This window comes from Notolabrus celidotus, chromosome 12, assembly GCF_009762535.1.
Source record: "Notolabrus celidotus isolate fNotCel1 chromosome 12, fNotCel1.pri, whole genome shotgun sequence".
Lineage (NCBI taxonomy): Eukaryota > Metazoa > Chordata > Actinopteri > Labriformes > Labridae > Notolabrus > Notolabrus celidotus.
Window position 1 is genome coordinate 15,575,206 of NC_048283.1, and position 22,139 is coordinate 15,597,344.

General features: G+C 43.0%; 1 protein-coding gene across 2 annotated transcripts; it reads right to left on the bottom strand.

The window, feature by feature from the left end:
* Positions 1–122: 122 nt before the first annotated feature.
* On the bottom strand, positions 123–22,111 carry rusc1 (RUN and SH3 domain containing 1). Of its 2 annotated transcripts, XM_034698604.1 has the most exons (12): positions 22,006–22,111; positions 16,338–19,684; positions 10,611–10,733; positions 10,443–10,519; positions 8,358–8,375; positions 7,867–8,041; positions 7,418–7,523; positions 6,058–6,104; positions 5,492–5,982; positions 5,166–5,404; positions 4,200–4,367; positions 123–2,766 (listed from the first exon to the last, which is right to left on the bottom strand). In XM_034698604.1, the coding sequence occupies exons 2-12, from the start codon at positions 19,555–19,557 to the stop codon at positions 2,601–2,603; spliced, it is 4,830 nt and encodes a 1,609-aa protein (XP_034554495.1). In that variant the 5' UTR covers positions 19,558–19,684; positions 22,006–22,111; the 3' UTR covers positions 123–2,600. The 2 variants fall into 2 exon arrangements, with proteins under 2 accessions (XP_034554495.1, XP_034554497.1); XM_034698606.1 differs by lacking the exon at positions 8,358–8,375.
* Positions 22,112–22,139: the final 28 nt, after the last annotated feature.

Below are 22,139 nucleotides of genomic sequence, written 5' to 3' on the forward strand. Positions count from 1 at the left end.
TCTCAGAAAGTACAACTCACACAATCAAGATTAAAATTATCACTTTGTCCACAGGGTTCAACAGAAAGTTCCTCACAGGTGCTTTAAGTGCACAAACATGACTCATAAACAGCTGCACAGGATTGGTTCATACTGATCATTTTATTTGGTGTATTTACAAACAAGCACATGCAGGAGGTGGACAGTGACTGACACTATTAGGGCACTGAACTCTATGCAATAGTAGGACACGGGGATGTCTACAAGCTACATGACACCAGAGAGAGAGAGAAAGAGAGGAGGAAGAGGAGAAGGAGAAGAGGAAGGTACAAGACTCATTGTTACACTCACACACGTGAAGGTGAAAGTGCAGGATGTGCAGACACACAGATGTGCTCACAATCATCTCTGCTTTCACTGCCACTCATGCTGCCATGTGCACGCTCATACTCACGCACACACATACACACACACACACACACACACACACACATACATAATGAACCCAGATAGATAGAGAGACACTAGATGGGTCAGATTGAGCGATTCCTTCAGAGACCCCAAGACCAATAAATATTACATCCAATAAATTAAGTGCATTTAGACCAAAACATCCCTTTAACAACATAAAAACAAACAGATAATACATTTGAATCAGTTAACTGATATTGTGTCTTTATTTGGAAGATATTCTAAATACCTAGAGTTATCCATTTGATGGCATTTTAATATGATCATAAGTTACTTAAAATGAGCACTGATTTAACGTGATGCTACCAGACAGTAATGCCACTGTGATTGTAATGTCATGCTACATGGCATCCACAAAATAACATACAGAGAACTGTGCTGTTCTGACTGGTCCTGAAACTGTCCTGCAGAGTTAAACAGAGGTTCTTTAGTGTCTGCCTTCAAATCAAGCTCTTCAGAATTAACCTTTTAGCAACTTTTTCTGGGGTTTCAGATGTCAACTTGCAGTAAAACATGAAACCAAAACCGTGTCGGAGAACAAAAAAAGGCTTGATGTTGTATATATAACAATATGCATAGTCATAAATACATAATATAGAAGATAAAAAAACAATATATGACAAAAAAGCAATGAGTTTCTTATGAGGAACGTTGAAATCAACATATCACTATAGACCACAACCACTTGTACAACCACTATCATTAATATCAATGATTATGATGAGCAAACATGGCGGGGAGTTAAATACAAAAGCTGAGGTACAAGGTGAAGACCAGCCACCAAACCTACAGACTCTACAGTAGCATTCATGAGTTACAAACATCTGGAGTTTTATCACTGCACTTCATTTAAGGTCAGGTGATTTTGAACGAGAGCTGAGAGTGTGTTTGTTAAGTTTTTACTCCTACACATGCCGCCCCTTTAAGGTTATGGACAAGTCGAGAGGTTAGCTACAGATTGCTGTTGTCTGATGTCATCTTCTATAACGGAGTTGGATATATAGAGATTTTCTCATTCAAAGCATTCATGGCACATTACTATGCTTCAGGATATGAGGCTAAATCTAATCATTTAATGATGTCAAGATAATGGCAATACATAAAGCACACATGAGGGAAGATACTGGATTTCATACTTAAAACAAACACATTTACCTTTTTTCTTTTGCATGGATGACAACCACTTCATTTTCAGTTACATATGAAAAGATAAAGAAGTAATCCATTTGTTTTTCATCACTTCACTTCCTCAGGCTGCTTGTTGGGTTTCACTACCTGCTTATTCTTGTTCATCTATCTTTCTATCTATCTTGGTAATATCAATCTCAATTTATATACTTATATTTATATAGATTTTTATGTATATTTTTACAGTCAAATATAGTAGCAGAAACATGTCAAACACACGTGAACCAGGCGAGAAAGGTGAGAGGTCAACAGGGGTGGAAGGTCAATAGAACACAGATCTACACAGCTACAATTCACTACATTACTACGCAGTATGCAACAGGAGCTACGGCCCAGTACTCCAACATGCCTTCTCCACACAACAACCTGCGAGCCACGAGTCCCTGCAGCCGGGAGAAAGAGATATTAAAGTGGCTACTTCCAGGCTGTCGCCTCCTCACAACAGGCAGCCGCTGATCTGACAGCACTTGAATCTGCTAGTGGTTGATTACACGGAGTGTACAGAGTTTTCCCCCTGTGATCATTTTCAGATCAGTGGCTGACAGGGAAGGCAGAAATTGAGGAAAAGGGACATTTTAAAAGGGATACTTCACTCTGAGATCAAAGGTCTTCCAGAGTGAAATTATCTGAGTTTGACTTGAGTCATTATTTCACACCATCTGCTGCATTCCTGCTGTTAAAATCCATTAGTTTAATGCTACCAAACAGGATGAGTCGTGATGAGAGGAAAAACTCCCATATGTTCGTAGAGGGAGAAGGAGTGCAGACTGCTCCTGATGCACATAAAGCAGAGCAGATGGTGTTTGCACTCGAGTCAAACCTAAACCAAGACAGTGTGAAATATCCCTTTCAGAGTAACTGAGCCTCACCATCACCTCTCAATACTCGCCTTAAATATATATATTTATATTTATTTATTTATTTATCTTTATTGTCTGAGTGCAGCAGTTTTAGTGCTGAAGTTACATGATGAGGGAGGTGTAGCCAATAGCTACCAGCCCCTCTTTGTCTCCCTGACGACAGCGGATCCAGTCTTGATCGACTCCTCCCAACACCACCAGTTCCTCCCCTTTGCAGAAGCTGAGCTGTGAATCCGTTCCAGTGTGGTCACACAGCGTTCGCACTGACCTGAGAACACACAACAGAGACCTGTTCAGCCAAAGATTTACAGTTCCTCATCCACACCAACTATAAGCAATGACATCATCCCTGACAAGTGATGGAGCCAAATGTTTGATGAGTCACATAGCAGGATTGTTCAAAGTCGAGCTGAGTGAGTCACCAGTCGTAGTGCTTCAAAGACAAAAAACAAGAGCTGGATTGCTTCCTAATCCCACTAGTGCTCTTTGAAGGGAAAGAAAACATGTCAGAAAGGAGAACACATGACACCCTGAAGAAGACTACAGTAGACATAATAGTTGCGGTATTCTTTATAATGTTTTAGTTCATCTTTATGAAAGGGGAGTTACATTTTCAACCACACACCTGGAATTTGACTTTCTATGTGGAGCCCTAAAATTGATGAAGTCATGATGTATTCAGTGTGGAATTTCAGAGAAAAATGTCACTTTTGCAACAGGCAATGTCAGAAAATACATTCTGAGTATGACTTTACTAATATTTCATTCTAACTACAGCCAAAATGACAAAAGCCTATGGTCATATTAAAGGAGAAATGAAAACAAGATCTGTTCATTTTCAAAATAAGACTTAAATCGATCCATGTACAAAGTCCTATCCCTGTAATAGACACGAGTAACAAGAGACGAGAGTAAACTGATTCTAGGTCCTCTGACACATGATTTGGGTGTGCCTGATGTGCATAACTTCTGGGGCTCAGTCTACAAATAAATCTGATGATGCCATGCATGTAACAGACAAACTGAACCCAGAGGATTTTCTTTACAAAACCAGCTTCTCATGCCAAGTGTTGAAATATGTAGTGTTTCAGTTATGTATTTTTCAGTTAACTTATCTCAATTTGAATAGTTTTATGTATATTCTCATAACTTGGAGACTTGTTACATCTTATTTACTTTCAGTCACTGGGATAAAAAGTAGAGGCTTATAGTATTCCTTATATGGTTGGATTTAAGTTCCTTTAAATTAGTCATATTTACATAGTTGATGTGTGCATGCTTTTTTCTCTGTTTTGTCTTATTGTTCTGTTGATCATTTTTTGTAATTGGTTGGATAAATGTTTTTCAGAGGACAGAAGTTTTGTCTATTACTGTATATTCCTGGCTACCTATGTTGTCTCTGAATTGGAGAAAATATAATTAATTTTGCCCTCTGATCAAAGCGCCACCTTGTGGCTCTTTCAAAATTTGGCTTGAGATTTCAAGGTCGATAAGTAAGCTACTCATAATTATGACAGTACAATATTTTTTTTAAAAGCATTGATAAAAGTGTTCAAACCAAAGTGTTTGAAATACATTTCAAATATGAAACAACAGAAATTGTGATTTATTGATCACTCCTCCTCGACCACTACACTGCATCTCAACATGTAAAAATGCAAAAACTCCCCCTCCTCCTCCAGCACAACTTCCTGTCTGTACCTGAGTGGTCTGGGTTTGTCCTTCATCTCCAGTACATCGGTGTCTTTCTCTGGCTCTGGTTCACTCTCTCCCTGCAGCTCTGCGGCCCTCCTTAACATTGGAGTGGAGTTGCTGCTCACCATTCTGGTCAGTGCAGTCACACCAGGAGCCAGCCACTGAGAGGGACGCCTGCAGAGAGAGGGAGAGAGAGCCCACTGAGCTCTTAAATAAAAACATTAACTGAGATGCTTCTCTAAGTTTGAGGGGGCAGTTCACTGCTTTGAGAGTCAATTTCGGAAGAGAGAATGCTAGGCAGGGTGTGTTTTATTAGAAAATGGATGAGAGTCTCCTTTAATGAGCAAGGGTATAATGAGGGAAGCATGACAGAAGATGCTGCTTCCCTTCGATACGTTAAGTAATAGCTGGGCTCGACACAGCGTGAGTGAGAGCGAGTGTGCTTTCTGGTAGGAAGAATGTTATTTTAGGGTGTGTTTCTAGCTGTAATGTCACATTAAAAGTCAATTTACAATGGGGTCAACGAAAAGCTTACTTGACTTAGAGGAAGCAAAGGGAGGAGGAGGAATTTGCGCTCCTTTCCAAAAATAAGTTTTACCCTTTCCTACGGATTTGTGTTACCACTACTGAAAGAGGGAGGAGGGGAACGGTCGGATCGTGAATGGAGGGATTTAGGTTTGAGAGGAGGAAAAGAACGAAGTGGAGGAGGAAATATGGTTCTGATTAACATGGATACAGTGTATGAGTTGACCATTTTACTGTGTGGTCTACTGGGAGAGAGAGAGAGAGAGAGAGAGAGAGAGAGAGAGAGAGAGAGAGAGAGAGAGAGAGAGAGAGAGAGAGAAACAAGAGTCATTCAAAAATAATTTCTAGTACCTCGCTCTTTTTTCTTTTCTATGTTAAACACTACAGCAATTGAATTTCTTGCTTTCTCTCAAGCAGAGGATAAAAGTGTTACATTTGTTGGCTAACCTTGTTGGTGGTGTGTGTCCTGGTGGGCTATTCGGGCTTTTAGAGGCTCCAAAGAGCCGTCCAAAACCCCACGGAACCTGAACACCACTGCTGACTGGAGCGAAGTCGCTCTCTGCCTGGATCTGCAGACCTTGCAGATCTGTCTTAACCTCCTCCTCCTTTTTCGGGTTCAGCTCAGCCAGGTTCCTGCTCAGTCTGCCTCCAAAACGCATCACAGCTCCCCATCCCTGCTGGATTGCCTGTTATTTAAAGAAAAGGTCAGCCCTGAGGGATTTAACAACTCATCAGACTACACAAACTGAACTGTTTGTAACAAATGTTAGTACCTGTCCTGCCTGCTGAGCCAGACTGTCCTCCTCATCAGCCGGTAGAGGTAAAGCTCCAATCTCCTTCTCCTGCACCCACATCAGCTGTGGACTTGTCTGCGCCAGGGGGATCGTAACCTTGAGGAATGTAGTGCTCTGTGTTGAATTCCCTGATCCCTCGCTGTTTGGATTGACAGGTGGTGATGGTTTTTCTTTGGTGGCCTCATGTTCCGGGCTTCCAAAGTCAACTTCTGACAGGGTTTCAATATACCTGCAGCCTGTGGTTTTTGATTGTGAACTCTCTGTTGATCCAGCATCCTGAGGAGGTGGACTGGGGACTTGTGGACGGTGGCTGTCTGACTCTAGATGGTGATGCTGGAAGAGCAGGTCGAGGTTGAAGGTGAGCAGGCTGAGAGGCTGCAGCACGAGGAGCAGCTCCTCGAACAGAGGCTGGCAGGCGGTCAGCGACAGGCGCATAAAAGAGGTGGGGCGAAAATATGTCTCCAGAACATCTGTGAGGAAAAAGCATTATGGTTATAAACGTACCTCCGAAGAAAAAGAGATCACATCGAAGAGAGGAAACTTACCACTGCAGGACTGAAGGTGAGATAGCCAGAAATCAAGACGCTTGGTACTGGAGGAAAAAGAGGGGGAAGACAGTGAGAAAACAAAACGAGATGTGCAGGAAAATCTAAATAAGGAAGGGTTAGGAGATTCTGATTTCAGCATTTTTCATGTCTCCAGTCTGCAACCAAGGGATTAAAAAAGACAGGATTTCTCCCTTGTTTTTACTGTTTTTCTCAGTCGCTTTGGTACATTTCCCAAATCATCCTCGACATTTGCAAAACAGTAAGTGCATTTCTCAAAACAATTTGTACAAATAGCAAAACACCATGGATTACCTGCAAAAGCCAGTATCTTGCACAAAATCCTTAGTTCATCTCTCAAAAGTAAATATCTGTGACAATGAACATGTCAGTGCCATCAGAGTGACAAGTCCTTGTGTCATTGTGTACGGATAAGAAAGTCAAATTGCTTAGTCATGTTGTCAATATAACAGTGTACTCTGGAGGGTTGTTCTGATGTAAACTATGGCTAAAGTTTTGATGACAGTTATTGTAAACTGTAAGTTACACCTTAGTGTATGTGGGAGATTGATTGCAAGAGACCGGACAAGATTCACATTTACGCTTTTACATTGTAACATTGTGTTGTGCTCCGGCTATATATACTTGCCAGTTGATGGTTCATGAGATACACCTTTGAGCTATGTCAGAAAACTGGTTGATCATTGGTTGATCTAATGCTTCACACATTTCCCTTCGTTAGAGAAAGTCAAGATTCACCTGGGAGCAATTTATCAATTCAGGACAGATTTAGAAAAAAAGTCTGATGGAAATGTACAGAAATATGACGGACATATTCTGACAACATGTTCAACCATTTTGCATGTGAAGACTTATGCGATGAACTAATGCCTTAATGTTGTGGAGGGTGAGACTATTCAACAGAGACCCATTATAACACAATTTGATCAACATGACATAAGCACTACTGCTTTTTTGATGTGCACAATAGACGCAATGATCTGAAGATTGAACAAGTAGTTCTGAGAATTTCAATTCTGATCTGAGAAATGTACTAAAGTGACTGAGAAAAACTGTAAACATCCCATGGTTAATACTTTTGGGATTTATCTTGAGAAACAAAAACACTCTTCCAATCAATTATCCTGTGTCACACAGAGGTTTAAGTTTTCAGAAGACAGATATTCAGGTTTGTTTTAGTGGATTTGCTCCCTTTGTATTACCTTACATACTTCTATCAGGTGTGGTTTTCATACAAGCCATTTATATCAACCTATCACACATACACATGCTTTAACTTCCTTTTTATACGCTTAGTTTTTCTGTGTGAAACAACCAAACAACCCCGCACTAAACTTACTTCAGGAGGCCGAGCAGGAATGCGTTGAACCTGTGCTTGCTCTGCCTGAGCTGGGGCAGCTCTCCGACTCGATCTTGAAGGTTGAACAAGGCTTGTGTTCTTGGACCTTGAGAAGTAGATTGTGAGGAAAAAGTAGGTTATGTATTTTTAAAGAGAGGGAGAGAGAGGGTGGGATCGATGGGAAACTTACTACCGTGAGCGAAAAATTGCGCTAAAACTTGGCACTAATAGGCCAATCAATATCTGCATCCTGTTGTTGATTTTAGTGTCTGAAATGCTGAATTAAGCGAACAAGTATTGGCTGGAGTGTGGGAAATGACAGAAAGACTAAGTCCAAGGTTTATCATTATCGTCCAGGGGGAAAATTACAAGAAATAAAACGCCTAATATTAAATCTTTAGTATCCAAATCTATTAATGTTAATTTTCAGACGATCCTTAATACGCTACCTGGCCGTGTGGAGGCTTGGACCAAGCTCCAAGCAGAGTTTGGCCTTCTGCCCGCAATCAGGTCACTCTGGTGAGGTTTCAAGCCATCAGTCAGCAAACTGTGCAGGGCAGGGCAGAGGCACTGCAGCACCAGACGGCCTAGAGATGGATTTATAGTGCTGTCTCCTGATAAGGCCTGAGGGGAAAGAAAAAAAGGGAAGGAAAGAGGAGGAAATAAAGAGAGGGATGAAGAAGATGTGCAGTGAGAGACAAAGACAGGGGAATGAATCAGAGGGGATGATTCAGAGGAGAAGACAGACAGAAAGGGGACATAAATAAAGGTTTGAGAGAAACAGCGGATAATGAGGTTTTTTTTTTTTTTTTTTCAATGTTCAATATGATGTGATGAGAGATGATTTTGGAGGGGGTGGGGGTGGTGGTGGGGGGGGTTGACGTTAGTAGGAATTTCTTAATACTACAAAACTGGGCTGTCTAGAAAGATATTGTAGTACCTTGTTAAGTGAGAATGACTGAAACGTGACAGAAGAAAATATGTAGAGACAGAACAAAAAGGTAGAGATTGAAACCATTTTAAAAAAAGAACAACAAATAAAATACGGTGTGACATTTTGTGTCTGAAACTACAATAGAGGGCCCCTAGTACATTTCGGAAGTCCCAAACAAAAAGCCCTGTGGTGCTGTTTGATATAAACACAAGATGCTTGTGCCCTGATGAAAAGGACAAGTGTTCAGGGAGGAACATCCCCCTCACTCAACTGCGCCCTCATTCATTCCTACCAAATGGGGCTTTATGCCACCTTCAAAAGACCCAGGCTCCATTTATGTGAGCTCCGGGTATTAACAATGCTGATGCTACCCACCCACACTACCACTTGACCCCTGATGGCCCTCACACCTCTACTGTGGGACAAGATGGGAAACAAGAGTCAGCACATCAAGGCAGTCATGGGTTGTGGGTACCTCCCTTCACTGGTGATTCCTTAAGTTACGCTTACATTTTTATTTGCTTTTATTAATTGCACTGTATCATGCCTTGTTGATTTTATCAGCTTAATTTTGATATTGTTTTTTTGGACTCTGCCCTGTACGGTGACCTTGGGTGCTGAGAAAGGCGCCTTTTAAATAAAAATCCATTATTATTTTTATTATATGTGAAGAGAAAAAAGGACAAGAAAGAACCAGAAAGAAGGACAGATCTTGAAAAGAGGGCATGGACGGCGATAAGCCTGTTTGGACTAGAGCCCTCCCCTGTCAGGTTAGGCTGTGTGCTCTACCTGTACCTGTTCAAGTCCCCGTGTTTTTCAATACATGCTTTAGCTTTTCCATGATATATTTAGTCCTTAAGTCTTAGAAACATGAGGGCTGCAGGGAAATTAAGCTATTCTTGTCTCCAGCTGCTTTGATTGACACTTTATTTCCCACAACTATTTTCCACATTGTGTTATTGTAAATGCTAACATGAAGAGCCCAACTCTAAATGGATGGAGGGACATTACAATGGACGTTTAGCACATGGAAAAGACTACAGCACGTGTTAATCACAGGTCAGAGCAATTCACTGCTAACTGGAGGCAATGGGTTAATTTTGTAACCCCCCATAGACCGGATTTTATTTTCACTGCTTATTAGTTTTATTTTATATTTTAAGTAAAGAAACGACTACTCCCTTGTTGAACATAATTTGCTTTTAGTTTCTGTTATGTTATTTTAATTCTGTTGGTATATATGTGATTTCGCAATTATGATTTCAAAGCTTATGTGGAGAATGTAGAGATGATGTATATACCATGGAAGTGTTTAATGCAAAATTTCAATAAAAAATAAATTATAAAAAAGTAAATGGTAACTTGAAACTTTAGCTGCCTATAAGTATTCATTTGAAGTTCATGCTAATTGTACACCTACTTCCATGAGTCTGAATGTGCTGTTTTTATTGTTTTGATGTTGTTGTTGTTATGATATTTGTCTCTGTCCAGCTCTCTCTCCCTTTCTGCCTTTCTGCATCTCCCTCTATCCCTCTTGCCAACCCCAACAAGGTCTCAGCAGATGGCTGTCTAACATGAGTCTGGTTCTGCTCGAGGTTTCTGCCTGTTAAAGGAAGTTTGTCCTTGCCGCTGTAACTTAACTTGCTAAAAGCTGCAAAGTGCTCTGCTCATGGTGGATTACGACGAGCAATGAGTCTTGTCCGTTAGACAGGACTGGATATTATCCTGTCTTGATGTTAGGTCATTGGTTTTTTTTTTAAAGTTATGTTATTTGGCATTTTTGCCTTTAATGACAAGACAGCTGAAGAAAGACAGGAAATGTGGGGAGTAGAGAGTGGAGAGTGGGGGAAGACAAGCAGCAAATGGTCGACCGGCAACCTCTGCGACGAGGACGGTAGCCTCTATACGTGGGGCGCTTAGACCGCTAGGCCACCATCGCCTTAGTTAGGTCATTGTTAATAATGTAACATAGAGTACAGTCTACCTTCTGCTCTGTTTGTAAAGCGGTTTCAGTGACTTCAGATAAAATACCCCTTGAAAGCTAAACAAACAATCAAAACACCAAAAAAACTGAATCCAGCAGTGACTGACCTTCTGAACGACAGTCCGTGAAGAGCTGAACTGGGCCAAGATGGCTTCCACTGCCACACTGACCGCACTGACCAGAGCTGGGGGGAAAAACAATGACCTACTGTTAGACTGTGAGAGCTACAGATATCAGTAACAAAAGAACACGGGTGAACCAGAGAAAGCTCACACCTTTTTTCTCCTGCAGGAACAGAGAAGACAGGCCCAGACCTCTCATTGGATGCTTCACATCTTCGCCCATCCAGGAAGTCCCCGTCCTCTGGACAGAGCCGGCGAATGAGACACTGCGAACAGCTGACAGCGACAGCACAAGAGATATTACTTACTGAAAAGCTGTTTGAAGACACAGAAATTCAAGAGAGGCAATATTAATCACCACAGACAGTTATTCTTTCAATATTTGTGTTATTAGTGGGAGCAATTAAGCAATGAGAAGCATCGGAGTAGGCAGTTAGAAGCAGATGGTACAACTGACAACAAACAGAGTGTGAGGACATCCTGTGAATATTTGTTTACTGTGACCAGCTTTCAACATCTGGATCTATGAAGACAACTTTCTGTATGCAGCAGGGATAAACAGGATCCCATGCATTACTGTTGACTCACACTCAAATGCACAAATACACTCATACATACTTAAACAAGCAGAGAGAAACACAGGAGGAGCTGCAGGAGCTATGGGGGGAAGCAACTGTGTAAGCTAACACATCAGTCAGGTGGAAAAAACAAATAGACAAAAGTGCAGAGGGTGATGTTTGTTTATACAGATTTATATAATGTAGTTATATAAATACAGACATTCTTATAGTTAACAGAATGTAATGCAGTTCAGCTAGTTTGGATTTTTTCCCCACGTTCACACACAAAGTTCAAAAGAGGTTAACTCAAATATAACATCTTCACATTACAACATCATCAACAAGCTTCTTTGCTTGTGCCTGGCATGAAATGCATGTCCATTTCAACACATCATGCAAAACCAAAAACAACACAGTGACTGACACAAAGATAGATAGACAGAGAGAGAGAGAGAGAGAGAAAAGCAAAGCGAAAAAGAGTGATGAGAGTGACTCTAGACACCCTCTGACAGGAGCAGCTGTTACCCGTCTGCAGGCTTTTTGCAGATTTGAAAGCACTCAGTAGATAAGACGTATCAGGTTACCTGCAGAGCGCTGACTCCTGATACATAAATCATCTTCAGTCACAATGTTCTTTCAAATCTGCAAACCACCCGGGTTGGAAAGGTGACTAAAGTGTGAGGGCCACCGTATCCAGAGCAGAGAACAAAGACAGACGGGACAGTAAGAGAGACAGACAGACAGACGTGCATGCAAGCAAAATGACAGACAAAAGAGAAAGATGTCTATGGAGAGAGAAGAGAGAGAGAGAAATCTTACTCGCCACGCGTGACTGCGGAGGAGCCTGGTAGAGTTTTGGGGGTAGGGGGGGCGCCCTGGGCGGGATAGGAGGGTAAAGGTTTGGATAGTAGAGGGGTGCAGCAAGAGCAGGCAAGGTGTGTGAGCGAGGGAAAAGCGGGGAGCTGAGCCCGGAGCCTGCGGACCCTGGAGGGGGCGCTCCAGTGCGCAGAGGAGGAGAGAGGGCCCCGATGGGGGAGAGGCGGGGCGGGGCACCCCTGTGTAAGGGGCAGTTTTTAGGGTGGTAGAGGTAATATGTTGGGAGAGGAGGAAGCTCTTTAGATGTTCTTTCCTTGTTTATATGTGAGTGTGTATGTTTTTCGGAAAACAGTGAATCCATAGCACTGATGCTGTTTGAATACGTCATCATGATATCAATGTTCTTATACGGGGTGGTGCTACCTGAGGCGTCTCCTGCGCCACTAACATTTGTGTCTGACTTAGTGTGTATGTCTGTTTCACTGCAGTAGAGCGAGTCAAAATTACAGATGGAGTCAGACTCAAAGTCCTTGTATGTATTAAAGAAATCCTCATCATCACAAGGAGAGTCTACGCCAAAATCAGCCAGGGATTCATAGTTAAACCCAGAGCCTACATCAGGGCTGGAATCATCTCTGTGGACACAGGCTGAGCTGTCAGCCCCGGCCTGCTGTGTGTTGCAGTGTTTGTCTGTAGACTCCCTGCCTGCATGGCTATTGGGTCTTGGATCTGCAAAGGGCTGGGAGTTACAGAAGCCGGGACGAAAGCGAGGGAGGGCAGCGTGGAGGAAGTAGGGTTGGGAGGACTGGGCAAGACACAGTGGGGGGGAGGAAACTGCTTATTGGAAATGTGGAGAGGAGATTAAAAATGCAGGGAGCAGGAATCAGAGGGCAAAGGGAAGGGGCGCAAGCAAAGAAATATGAGGAAGAAAAGTGGACAAACAGTGGAAACAAGAAAATGGGATGGAAAGTTGAGGAAAACAAAGGAAGATTAAAGAGAAAAAATGTGGCAACAAAATGGGAAGGAGAGAGAGATGCAGAAAATGTTAGTCTGTCGAGAGAAAATGCACATTCCTGAATGAATTCCATCATCATGTCATATCATGCAGCAATGAATCATTTAAACAAGTCAACAGCTGGTAGACAGTTACACAGACAGTGTATGAGAATCAATGGAGTTGATTTATGAAGAGTGATAACCCCCCCTCTTTTATTTGAGAGTCTGGCACAACAGGAAATGACACCGCTGCAATAAAAGCGTAAACGTTCAGCAGTCTCTGCTGCACAGTTTAAATGATTGCTCTGTCAATCAGCCACTCATTCACCAAGTAATTAAAATGCCACCATCACTCCTAAAGATTAATCATGTTAGGGTCCAAGTTTTCATTACGGCTTATGGTTTTACTTTCATTTCCAACTTGCCCTGAGTTCTATGAATACAAAGTGTAAGTCAGGACAGTGAGTGCCAATCTAACAGTTGTTGCACCGTACTGCAGTGCATGCCTTCATCACCTCTGGATCACCTTCTCTCTCTCTCTCTCTCTCTCTCTCTCTCTCTCTCTCTCTCTCTCTCTCTCTTTCCCTCTCACTCTCTTTCAATTCTCTGCCTTTGTTCTGAACCTCTCTACTTCCCCCCCTCCCCTCCACCAGTACAGCATACAGTATAATGCTGAGTCAGTCAACAGATACAGAGAGATACAGACTTCTGTTCCTTCCTGCTCAATCATCATGAAGACTAAGAGTCTGTGAAGACTCTGTTTACATTTACCTGTGACAGGCTGTCAGGCTACAGGATACAAAAGGAGCTAAAAAGCAACCATACCTCGGTAAGACTTGAGCTGTCTTTGAACTGAAACCAGCACATGATACTTCCTATTTTTCTGACACAGGCTCTCAGCAATTGGTTCATTTACTAAGATCCGCCCCTTGGGCTCTTAAAGGTGTACACACCTATTTCTGGCTATTTTCCCTCAGCGTATCATCAAGCTGTAATTCATTCGAATTTTAGAACCAGCGAGCAAACATAAAGTCATGATATAATTTCAAAGTATTTGACACATAACCCTGTTAGCTAAAATGCAGAACTTAAGAACTACATACGCATATTTATTTTTATTTATTGCTAATCTGTCATCACCAACTATAATCACACCATGTAAACCTGTCACTACTGAATCATTTTTAATACTGCCTGTAATTACTGCTATTTAATATAAATTCCATTTGTAACATTGTATATATCTAAATTGTATTTTAGCTTTATTTATCTATTTTCATTTTATTTTATTTTATTTTACTTATTGAAACTTCTTCTTGATTGTACTTATGTCTGGGTTGCTGTAAAAACTGAATTCCCACCTGGGGGACCAATAAAGTAATATCTTATCTTATCTTAAATGATCTCTCAGTTATTTTTGTCGATAAAGATTTAAATTACCCCGCTCCTTCAAACACAGACATCTTCTTTCATTTTAGGTTCCAGCTATAAAGTCACTTAGTTCTCTTCTATGTTTTAAGATGTCTCTAATGTGTCCCATAAAAGTATTGATGAGAGACCTTACTTTTTGAACTTTACAACTCACAGCCTCTAGATATCAAAATAGCAAAATCTGTCTGAATGTATGTATTTTAATTCATGATCAAAGTTATAGCCCTGATCTGAGTTTGATCATTGTTCTGTATGGTAGCTCAACTTTTTTCCTTTATCTAACAATTCTTTAGCTTTTTACTCAACAATATTTTTATTAGTTTTTTATAAAGCTTAATACAGTACGGTGAGCTCTTGGAAAGAGCCAAAGATGTAGAAAAGAAAACAGTAACCCCCTCCCTCGTTCCCTCAAATCCCTGTCTACTGCCTGATATTCATGTCACTGTGCTGAAATATCAAATTCTGATGTTAATGGAAAAATAAGAACTGGAATTCTAGTATCATAACACCTGAAATAAAGAGAATGACATAGAAAAAAAAAAAAAAAAAGGGAAATAAAATTAAGTAGCCTACTGTGCGTTGGGAAAAATACAAAAGTAGATGAGTAACAGAAAAGTGAAAAAGTACAAAAGCTTTAGCTTTTTATTCATTCATTTTTAGTCTTGAAAATTGTATCTATCTGTGTATTTTTCCATCAGTTTGAAGGGCTTTGGGCTGCTTTTTTGTGTGTGAATTATAAATAAAGTTGAGTTGGATTAATTTCATCAGTCAGAATCAGTTGTAATACGAAAATAAATAAGGTTTCTTAGACTTTTAAATATCTAAATTTCACCTATACCTTTCTGTAAATGGACATTACCACTTATATCCTTGACGTTGATAGAGCCTACTGCAGCACTACTGTAACTTGATCTTAGCTATCTGTGCCACTCCAGGGAGCAAGGGTGGTGGGTACTGGAGGGAGGAGATAGACAGCTAAAGAAATTTATACAGTTCAACATCCCACTTGGATGGTGACTTAAACGAGTAAAAAAGGCAGAGAAAAGGAAGCCACTTGAGGACACACACATAGAAAAGTAAGAAAGTAGAGGATACTAAAATGAGTGAAGGAAGGAGAAGGTTGCAAGCTCAGTGGGCACTCCATTATCTCCCCTCCGTTGCTCTGAAGAGTGGATGAATAATTGAATAAGGCAGTGATGACATCACACTCTGATAACCAGTGCAGGAAATACTGTCTGGAAAGTTCCCAACCTCCTATTTCTCCTCACATTACCCTCACTCCCTTCACTTTCTTTCTCCCTCCATATTCCCACTGTTACTTGTGTTCAAACTCCTGCTTCCACTGTCTTGTTCGCTTCCCCCGCCTGTTTATCCCCCAGTCGTAATTTATCTATCATATCATGCATCATCCCTCTGTGTGACTCATGCTCGTCCCACATCTCTTTGCTCTCCTTCCATACATCATCTGGATAAATGAGTCAACATTTCACCTCCCCTGGTTTCTGTTTTTGTCTTTGTACTGTCTGAGGGTTTTATTTGTGCATCCCTGAATAAAACTTAAGAAGCACGCAGTCATTTTCTCTGTCTGTTTATCTCTATCGTCTGCCTATCCAATAGGCTAACATCTAAATTACACTACACTACTCTGATGAAGAGGTGTTACAATGCCACCTTTTCCTTCCTAGTACCAATTCTAATACCTAGATTTGAGTTTCAGTGATTACCAAGTATCTCTCTGATGTGTAAACAATTTCATAATATTTGAGCAAAACCACTGAAGCTGACATTTTGCCACCTTTGACTATTGGTACACCCTCTGTTGTAGCATGTTGTGTGTTAGTGTCACATGATAATTTACCTGTTGGCTTTTTGGAGGCTAATTAGTCGTGGTATTGGGACGCTAACTTCCTGGTACTTAATACTCAATTTAGGTGATACTGGAGGCAGATACTGCCTTATTCTTTTTTATTACAAACATACAAATGCACACACACATGGAGACCCCTTCCCCTCTGTCTTCAAACTCATCTGCCTCCTTTTTTCCCCCAATGGCATTATCACAGAAATTCACACTCACCTGAAGTTCTTGACTCAACAGTCCTCCCTCCATCGGCTCGTCCTCTCACCTCCACCTCCTCTTCCTTCTCTTCTTCTTCCCCTTTCTTTTCCTCACTCTTAACGTCTTCACACTCCCACTCTCTGCCCATGGTCCACAGGCTGCTGTCACTGATGGAGCTGCCAATCTTCTGAGACGGGCACAGCTCAAGTTGTCCCCCCTCCTTGTCCGCTCTCTGGAGCATCTCCTTCAGAGCGGCCATCGAGGTGAGGGCCGGTGGTGGCTGCATGAAGATGGCCTGAGCCTGAGAGGTGTATTCCCACTGCAGGCCGTCGTCGCCTTCCTTCTCCCTTCTCCACCTCAGGTTGTAGAGGATATCTGGATCTGGAGTGATAACTGTGGGGTCTGGGTCTGGGTCAGTGATCACCTTTGTGGGAGGGGAGGAATTCTTGCTACGGTAGCGCAGCTCTTTAAAAGTTGTGGTCTTGGGAGGAACCACTAGAGTGGACCCCAATGAACTGAGCTTCTTCTGAGCTTCAATTTGAGGTTTCCTCATTTCCAGGGAGCGGAGGTGAGGAGGGCCTTCACATTCAGGTGTGAACGCTATGAGCCAATCAAATTTCTCAGGTTGTGCAGAGTTGGCAGAGAGGGTGCTGACTTTGCGGACCGGCTGAGATGGGGGGATTGGGGGTAATGGGCGAGGAGGAGGAGGAGGAGGGGGAGAATCTGGAAATACGGTAGGATAACGGAACGACTCAAAGTTCATATTCTTTGTTTTGGTTTCATGTGTATTGCTAAGATTGGTACAGTAGTAATGGTCAGAGGTCAAACTGCTGTTCCTCCTCCTTCTCCTTGCCATCTCAGTGAAGGAGGTGGTTCTCTGTGTGTCCTTGATTTCCTCTCTCTTTCTGCCTTCTTCACCTATGTCTACTCTTCCCTCCCTTTCTCTGATGCTCCATGCATCCCTGGCTGACATCTCTGCGTCACAGTTCTTCTCCTCCTTTTGTTGGAACTCATGTGACTCAACAGACCTGGAGGAGAAAACATGGCCTCCTTCTCCTTCATCCTCCAACCCTCCAACACAAACCCCGAGCTCAGGGCTGAGTTTGAGGAGCTCAGCTTGGGTCAATCCGGCAAGCATCAGCAGCTTCCGAATCTCTACATCTAGTGCGTGGAAGGAGGGGGGAGGAGGCAGGGCAGGTGGAGGTGGTATGGCAGGGGGGGATGATGAGGACACTGAGATAACTGGTGGAGGAGGCAGAGGTGGGGGACGTGTCGTAGGAGGAGGAAAGGAGAGAGGGGTCTTTTCCTGTTCGGCTTGAAGAGCAGCAAGTCGCTGAGCCTCTTTTCTAGCAAGGTGACGCTTCCGAGGGGGAGGGATGGGAGGAGTTGGGGTGGGGATACATGGAGGTGGAGAAGGAGTGGTATAGAGGGTGAGGTAAGGGACTGGTTTAGAGTTAGGGAGAGGAGGAATGGATGGTGGAGATGGTGGAAGGGGTTTCTCACACCTAAAAGTGGTGAATGTGGGAGATGAGGAGTTAGGGGAGAAGGTGGACATAGTAGGGGAGGTGGAGACGGCCATGGAGGTGGTGTCTCTGCTGATATTGATGTAGGTGTGGAGGTCGGAGCTCACACTAGCATGACGCACAGGAGGTTTAGGAGGTCTGGGTGGCGGCTCAACCGGGGAAGGGGTGAGAGAATCAGGAGCGAGAGGATCCTCGCAATCTGACGGAGCCGTGAGGTCAACCCCTGCATCTGAGAACTCCTGAGACTCGCCCATTTTTCCTCCCCGACCTTTATACAACTTCCAAGGAATGTCGATGTTTCCCATTTCATCCATGACATCCGAGAGATCCTGCTCATCCAGATCTCCAAGATCAAACCCCTTCTCGTGGAGCCTGGCGATGTAGGCCAGTTTTACTTCCTTGTTCACCTTCTCAAGGCGGTCCAGGTGATCCAGCCGATCCCTCAGAACATCCCAGTGCTGCTCACCTTCCAGATCCCATCGAGCAACTTGGATCACCTGGCTAAAGCGCTCCATTTTACCAAACTCTCCCACTGACTCAAGAAAGTCAAGCAGGCCTAGTTTTGCAACCTCTGAATCACCCTTGACTCCTAGGTAGTCAGGAGAAGGGGAGTCTAGTGCGGAGGGGTAACCCTCATCTGGGGAGCAAGGAGAATCTTGGGAACGTGATGTTAGGGAGAAGGGATTGTGGCTAAGAGGGAGGGATGGGGGTGAACGAGAGGGGGGCTTGAAATCAAGGGCTTGAGGAAGAGATTGGTTTTTAGGGGACAGAGCGATGGATAGATCATCTTGGTCGTGAGAGGAGCAGATGGAGGCGGATTGATCTGCACAGTCGGACTCCAGATCAGAGCAGGAGCTGATAGAAGTGGAGGATGACGATGTAGAGGAGGTGAGCGAGAACTCCAGGAGGGAGGGAGGACAATCACAGCATGACGGCACCAGGGTGTCATCATCGTCATCGTCATCATCATCATTGTCAGCCTCATCATCATCGTCAATATCAATATCCCCGCTGCTCTCTTCCTCGTCATCGTCTTCCTCCACTTTGATGTGTTTCTTGTTGTTGAGATTGGCGCTTTCATCCGTGTTTTTGCCTTCGTTTTGCAAACTGGCAGCAGGGCAGGCAGAGGGCTCCATCTTGGCGTTTGCTTCTGAAGGAAGCTGCGACTGCTCCTTGGCTCCAGTCCCATCATGCCTCTGGGGCAATAATTGGGCCGGTGGAGGAGGTGGTAGCTGCAGTTGCTGTCTGATAGAGATGGTGTTGTTGTTGTTGTGGTTGTGGTTGAACATGCTGTTGTTATCCTGCGGCGAGCGTCCGTCGCAGCACAGACAGGGGAGGCTGGGCTCGTTGCAGTTTGGGTCTAGTGGGAGCACAGAGGGGAGCTGTGGTGGGGCTGCTGCCGGTGCAATTTTGGTTGCCGCAGATGCACGAGCGCTCTTGGGTTTGGGCTTAGCTGTTTTGGAGATAGTTGAACCTGCTTTTTGGGAGCTAAACCTGGATTGGCTTACTGGTGCTCGAGGCTGCACTCCCACTCTTGTCCTGGTGGGTGCTGTGGGGCCTTTAGTTGCTCTGCGAGGGGAGGCAGCAGTGATTGTGTTCATGTTTTTATCCTCTCTCTGTAAACCAGCACTATGAGACTTTGGTCCAACTGTAGTATTGGTCCGTCTGCTGACGTCAAAGCGCCGCGGCTTTGAAGGCTGAGAGGAGGACTGCATCTTGGGAATGGGATTTTTTAGGATGCTATGGAATTTCTGTTGCTATAGAAACAATTCTTGCAAAGGCTGGAGAAATCCAAACAGTGACGCGCCGTGACGGTCACATCTTGGCTTGGTTCCCAAGATCCTGTAACATCAAAGGAGACACACAGTGAATAACCACTACGAGCAAATTTGGCTCTTCAAAGACTGTTTTCTTGCTCTACACGTGTCATTTTAGGCCAAGTCTTTGAAGTTAAACCCATCATTTGGACTTTTCATTAAGTCTCAGTTGCTTTAAGGCTTTCTGTTTTATAATTATCACAGAACAAGTCCTGAGAGGAGACGGCAGAGATAAGAACACACACACACACACACACACACACACACACACACACACACACACACACACACACACACACACACACACACACACACTAGCTCACACACAGTCCTTTAAAAAAAGAAAAAAAAAGTATAAGTATACTTTGCTTGTTTTTCAATCATAGCAAACAGGACGTGTTAAAGTTTTTGAAAGTTGATCACACAGACCAACACATCTGAAAACAACTCTCTGGACTTGTTACCTTGTGAAACACTGATGTTTATCTATATATTTGAGTTTTCTGACAAAAACTAATGAAGAAAATAACAGGGGGGGTTGGGCATGGGCTACGGTCCTTGGATGCTGCATCAAAGTTCAATCACAACCTGCATGTCATTCCCAAGCGCAACCTTAGGTCTGAAACTATGAAGCCCATGCGGAAGTGTTATAAACTGCAATTCATCGAGAATCCGCTTGAGGCTGGCTGCAGAAACACCGCAAACCACATACACACAAATTAAAAAAAGACGATCTTTGCAGCATTAATAAACATGTTTACAGCCTGGTTCAAATAATGGCTTCGATCTACATTGCTAATTTCTCTATCGGCACACACTGTACAGGGGGTGAATTTTTTTCGTAACGTGACGGTTCAGAAGATATTAAGATTGCGAGTTTTTGACCAAACAAGGACATGACTGACTTGACTCCCAGACAGGAACACATAGCTGTTGGCTTGGAGGCTCACACCCCGCCTCTTTATGTCAAACTCTTTTGGAGGAGTTCAGCATTTCCAATATGGCTCCTGCAGACGATTGGCTTCAAAACAGCGCTCAGGAACAGATGGGTGACGTCACGGATACAATGTCCATTATTTATACAGTCTATGGTCATTCCCCTCACTCCCACTTTCTTTCTCCATCCACTGTCCAATCCTCTCATTAAGGCATAAAAGCCAAAAAATAAAATGAAATAATTTACAATAATTATTGACAAATCAGTTACAATGATCAGTTAAGTGATATGCAGGAGGAAGTCACTGCACCACACATTTCTCTAGCAGCAGTTCAGTATTAAAACATACAATTTTTGAATCAGATACCAGAGATCTGTTTATATCAGGTTTATACATTAATATAATAATGCAGATATCAGAAGTGTCACAGCATTATTTTGCATGCATGTTGTCTGCAGGCATGTGTGAGTACCTTGTTCTACCTGCTGTCCTGTATTTTCATGATTTTCAGATGTGCTATTTTGCTATTGAAATTCAAACACTCACCCACACAGATAACAACTGAAATGCTCCCAATGATAATTACAGCTAATTTCTAGCTTAGTAACTGTCACTCATTATCTGATTTCTCAGTGTTCAGCCCTCACTTAGCTCTGATATTCATGAGTTTACAGCAGTCAAGCTGTCTCCATCTGTGCCAGTCCATCCTCACAAATCTGACAAGAGGCACCACCAAGCATCTTCGTGAAAAAGAAATGTCAGGAAAGAAACACAGCACCTGGAGCAGTGACTGAAATAACGCAATTTTAACTGGGGCATGAAATAATCATGCAGCAGGACTAAGCAACAGTGCGTTTTAAAGCACATACCGAGGGCTATTGCTCATATATTCCTCCACAGTGCCCTTCACATCACTGAGGAATATTAAACACTGAAGTGTTTGCTTTCACTGGGGCCTTATGTGGGAACATTAAAGCCAACAAAGCTTTAACATAACATAAAGAACAGGCTACCATCATGTGTAATTTAACCCGTCCTGTGCACAGTGTATACCCTGCATATATTGATCCCACGGAGCTGATGTAGACAGGGAGGATGGGAGGAGGAAGAGGGGAGGAGGGGGGTAGCTCCAACCGCATCGTCCTTATATACAGGCCCATCCGCCCCTGTCATAACTAAATTATCATTCCTAGTATAGCGATGCAGATTATATGAGACAATAACAGTACATTTTGCACCAATCGATTCCAGAAATATCTCTGTAAAAAGCGTGATTGTATGATTCTGGATCTACGCAGGGCTCCGTGTAAGATCAGATGCTTTGCATGCCAGACCACACACTGCACGTTCATCTCAAAAACACATCAAATATATCTACCATACGATAATTCATAAAGACTCGACTCACGATCAGATTGAGGTAAAGATGGATGAAGGTCTCCATCTCATCGGGCTCCTTCACATCCCAGTCGGAGTGAATGTGAATGTCTCTACGACGGTAACAGCATCAGCATCTGTCTTCTCGCGCGAGCATCCAACAAT

Excerpts from the sequence above, each read along its gene's own strand:
- rusc1 (XM_034698604.1), bottom strand. The coding sequence starts at position 19,557 with ATGCAGTCCTCCTCTCAGCCTTCAAAGCCGCGGCGCTTTGACGTCAGC. Across the intron at positions 5,983-6,057 it reads TCACCTTCAGTCCTGCAGTG|ATGTTCTGGAGACATATTTT; the intron begins GTAAGTTTCCTC and ends TTTTCCTCACAG. Across the intron at positions 5,405-5,491 it reads TGGCTCAGCAGGCAGGACAG|GCAATCCAGCAGGGATGGGG; the intron begins GTACTAACATTT and ends TTTAAATAACAG.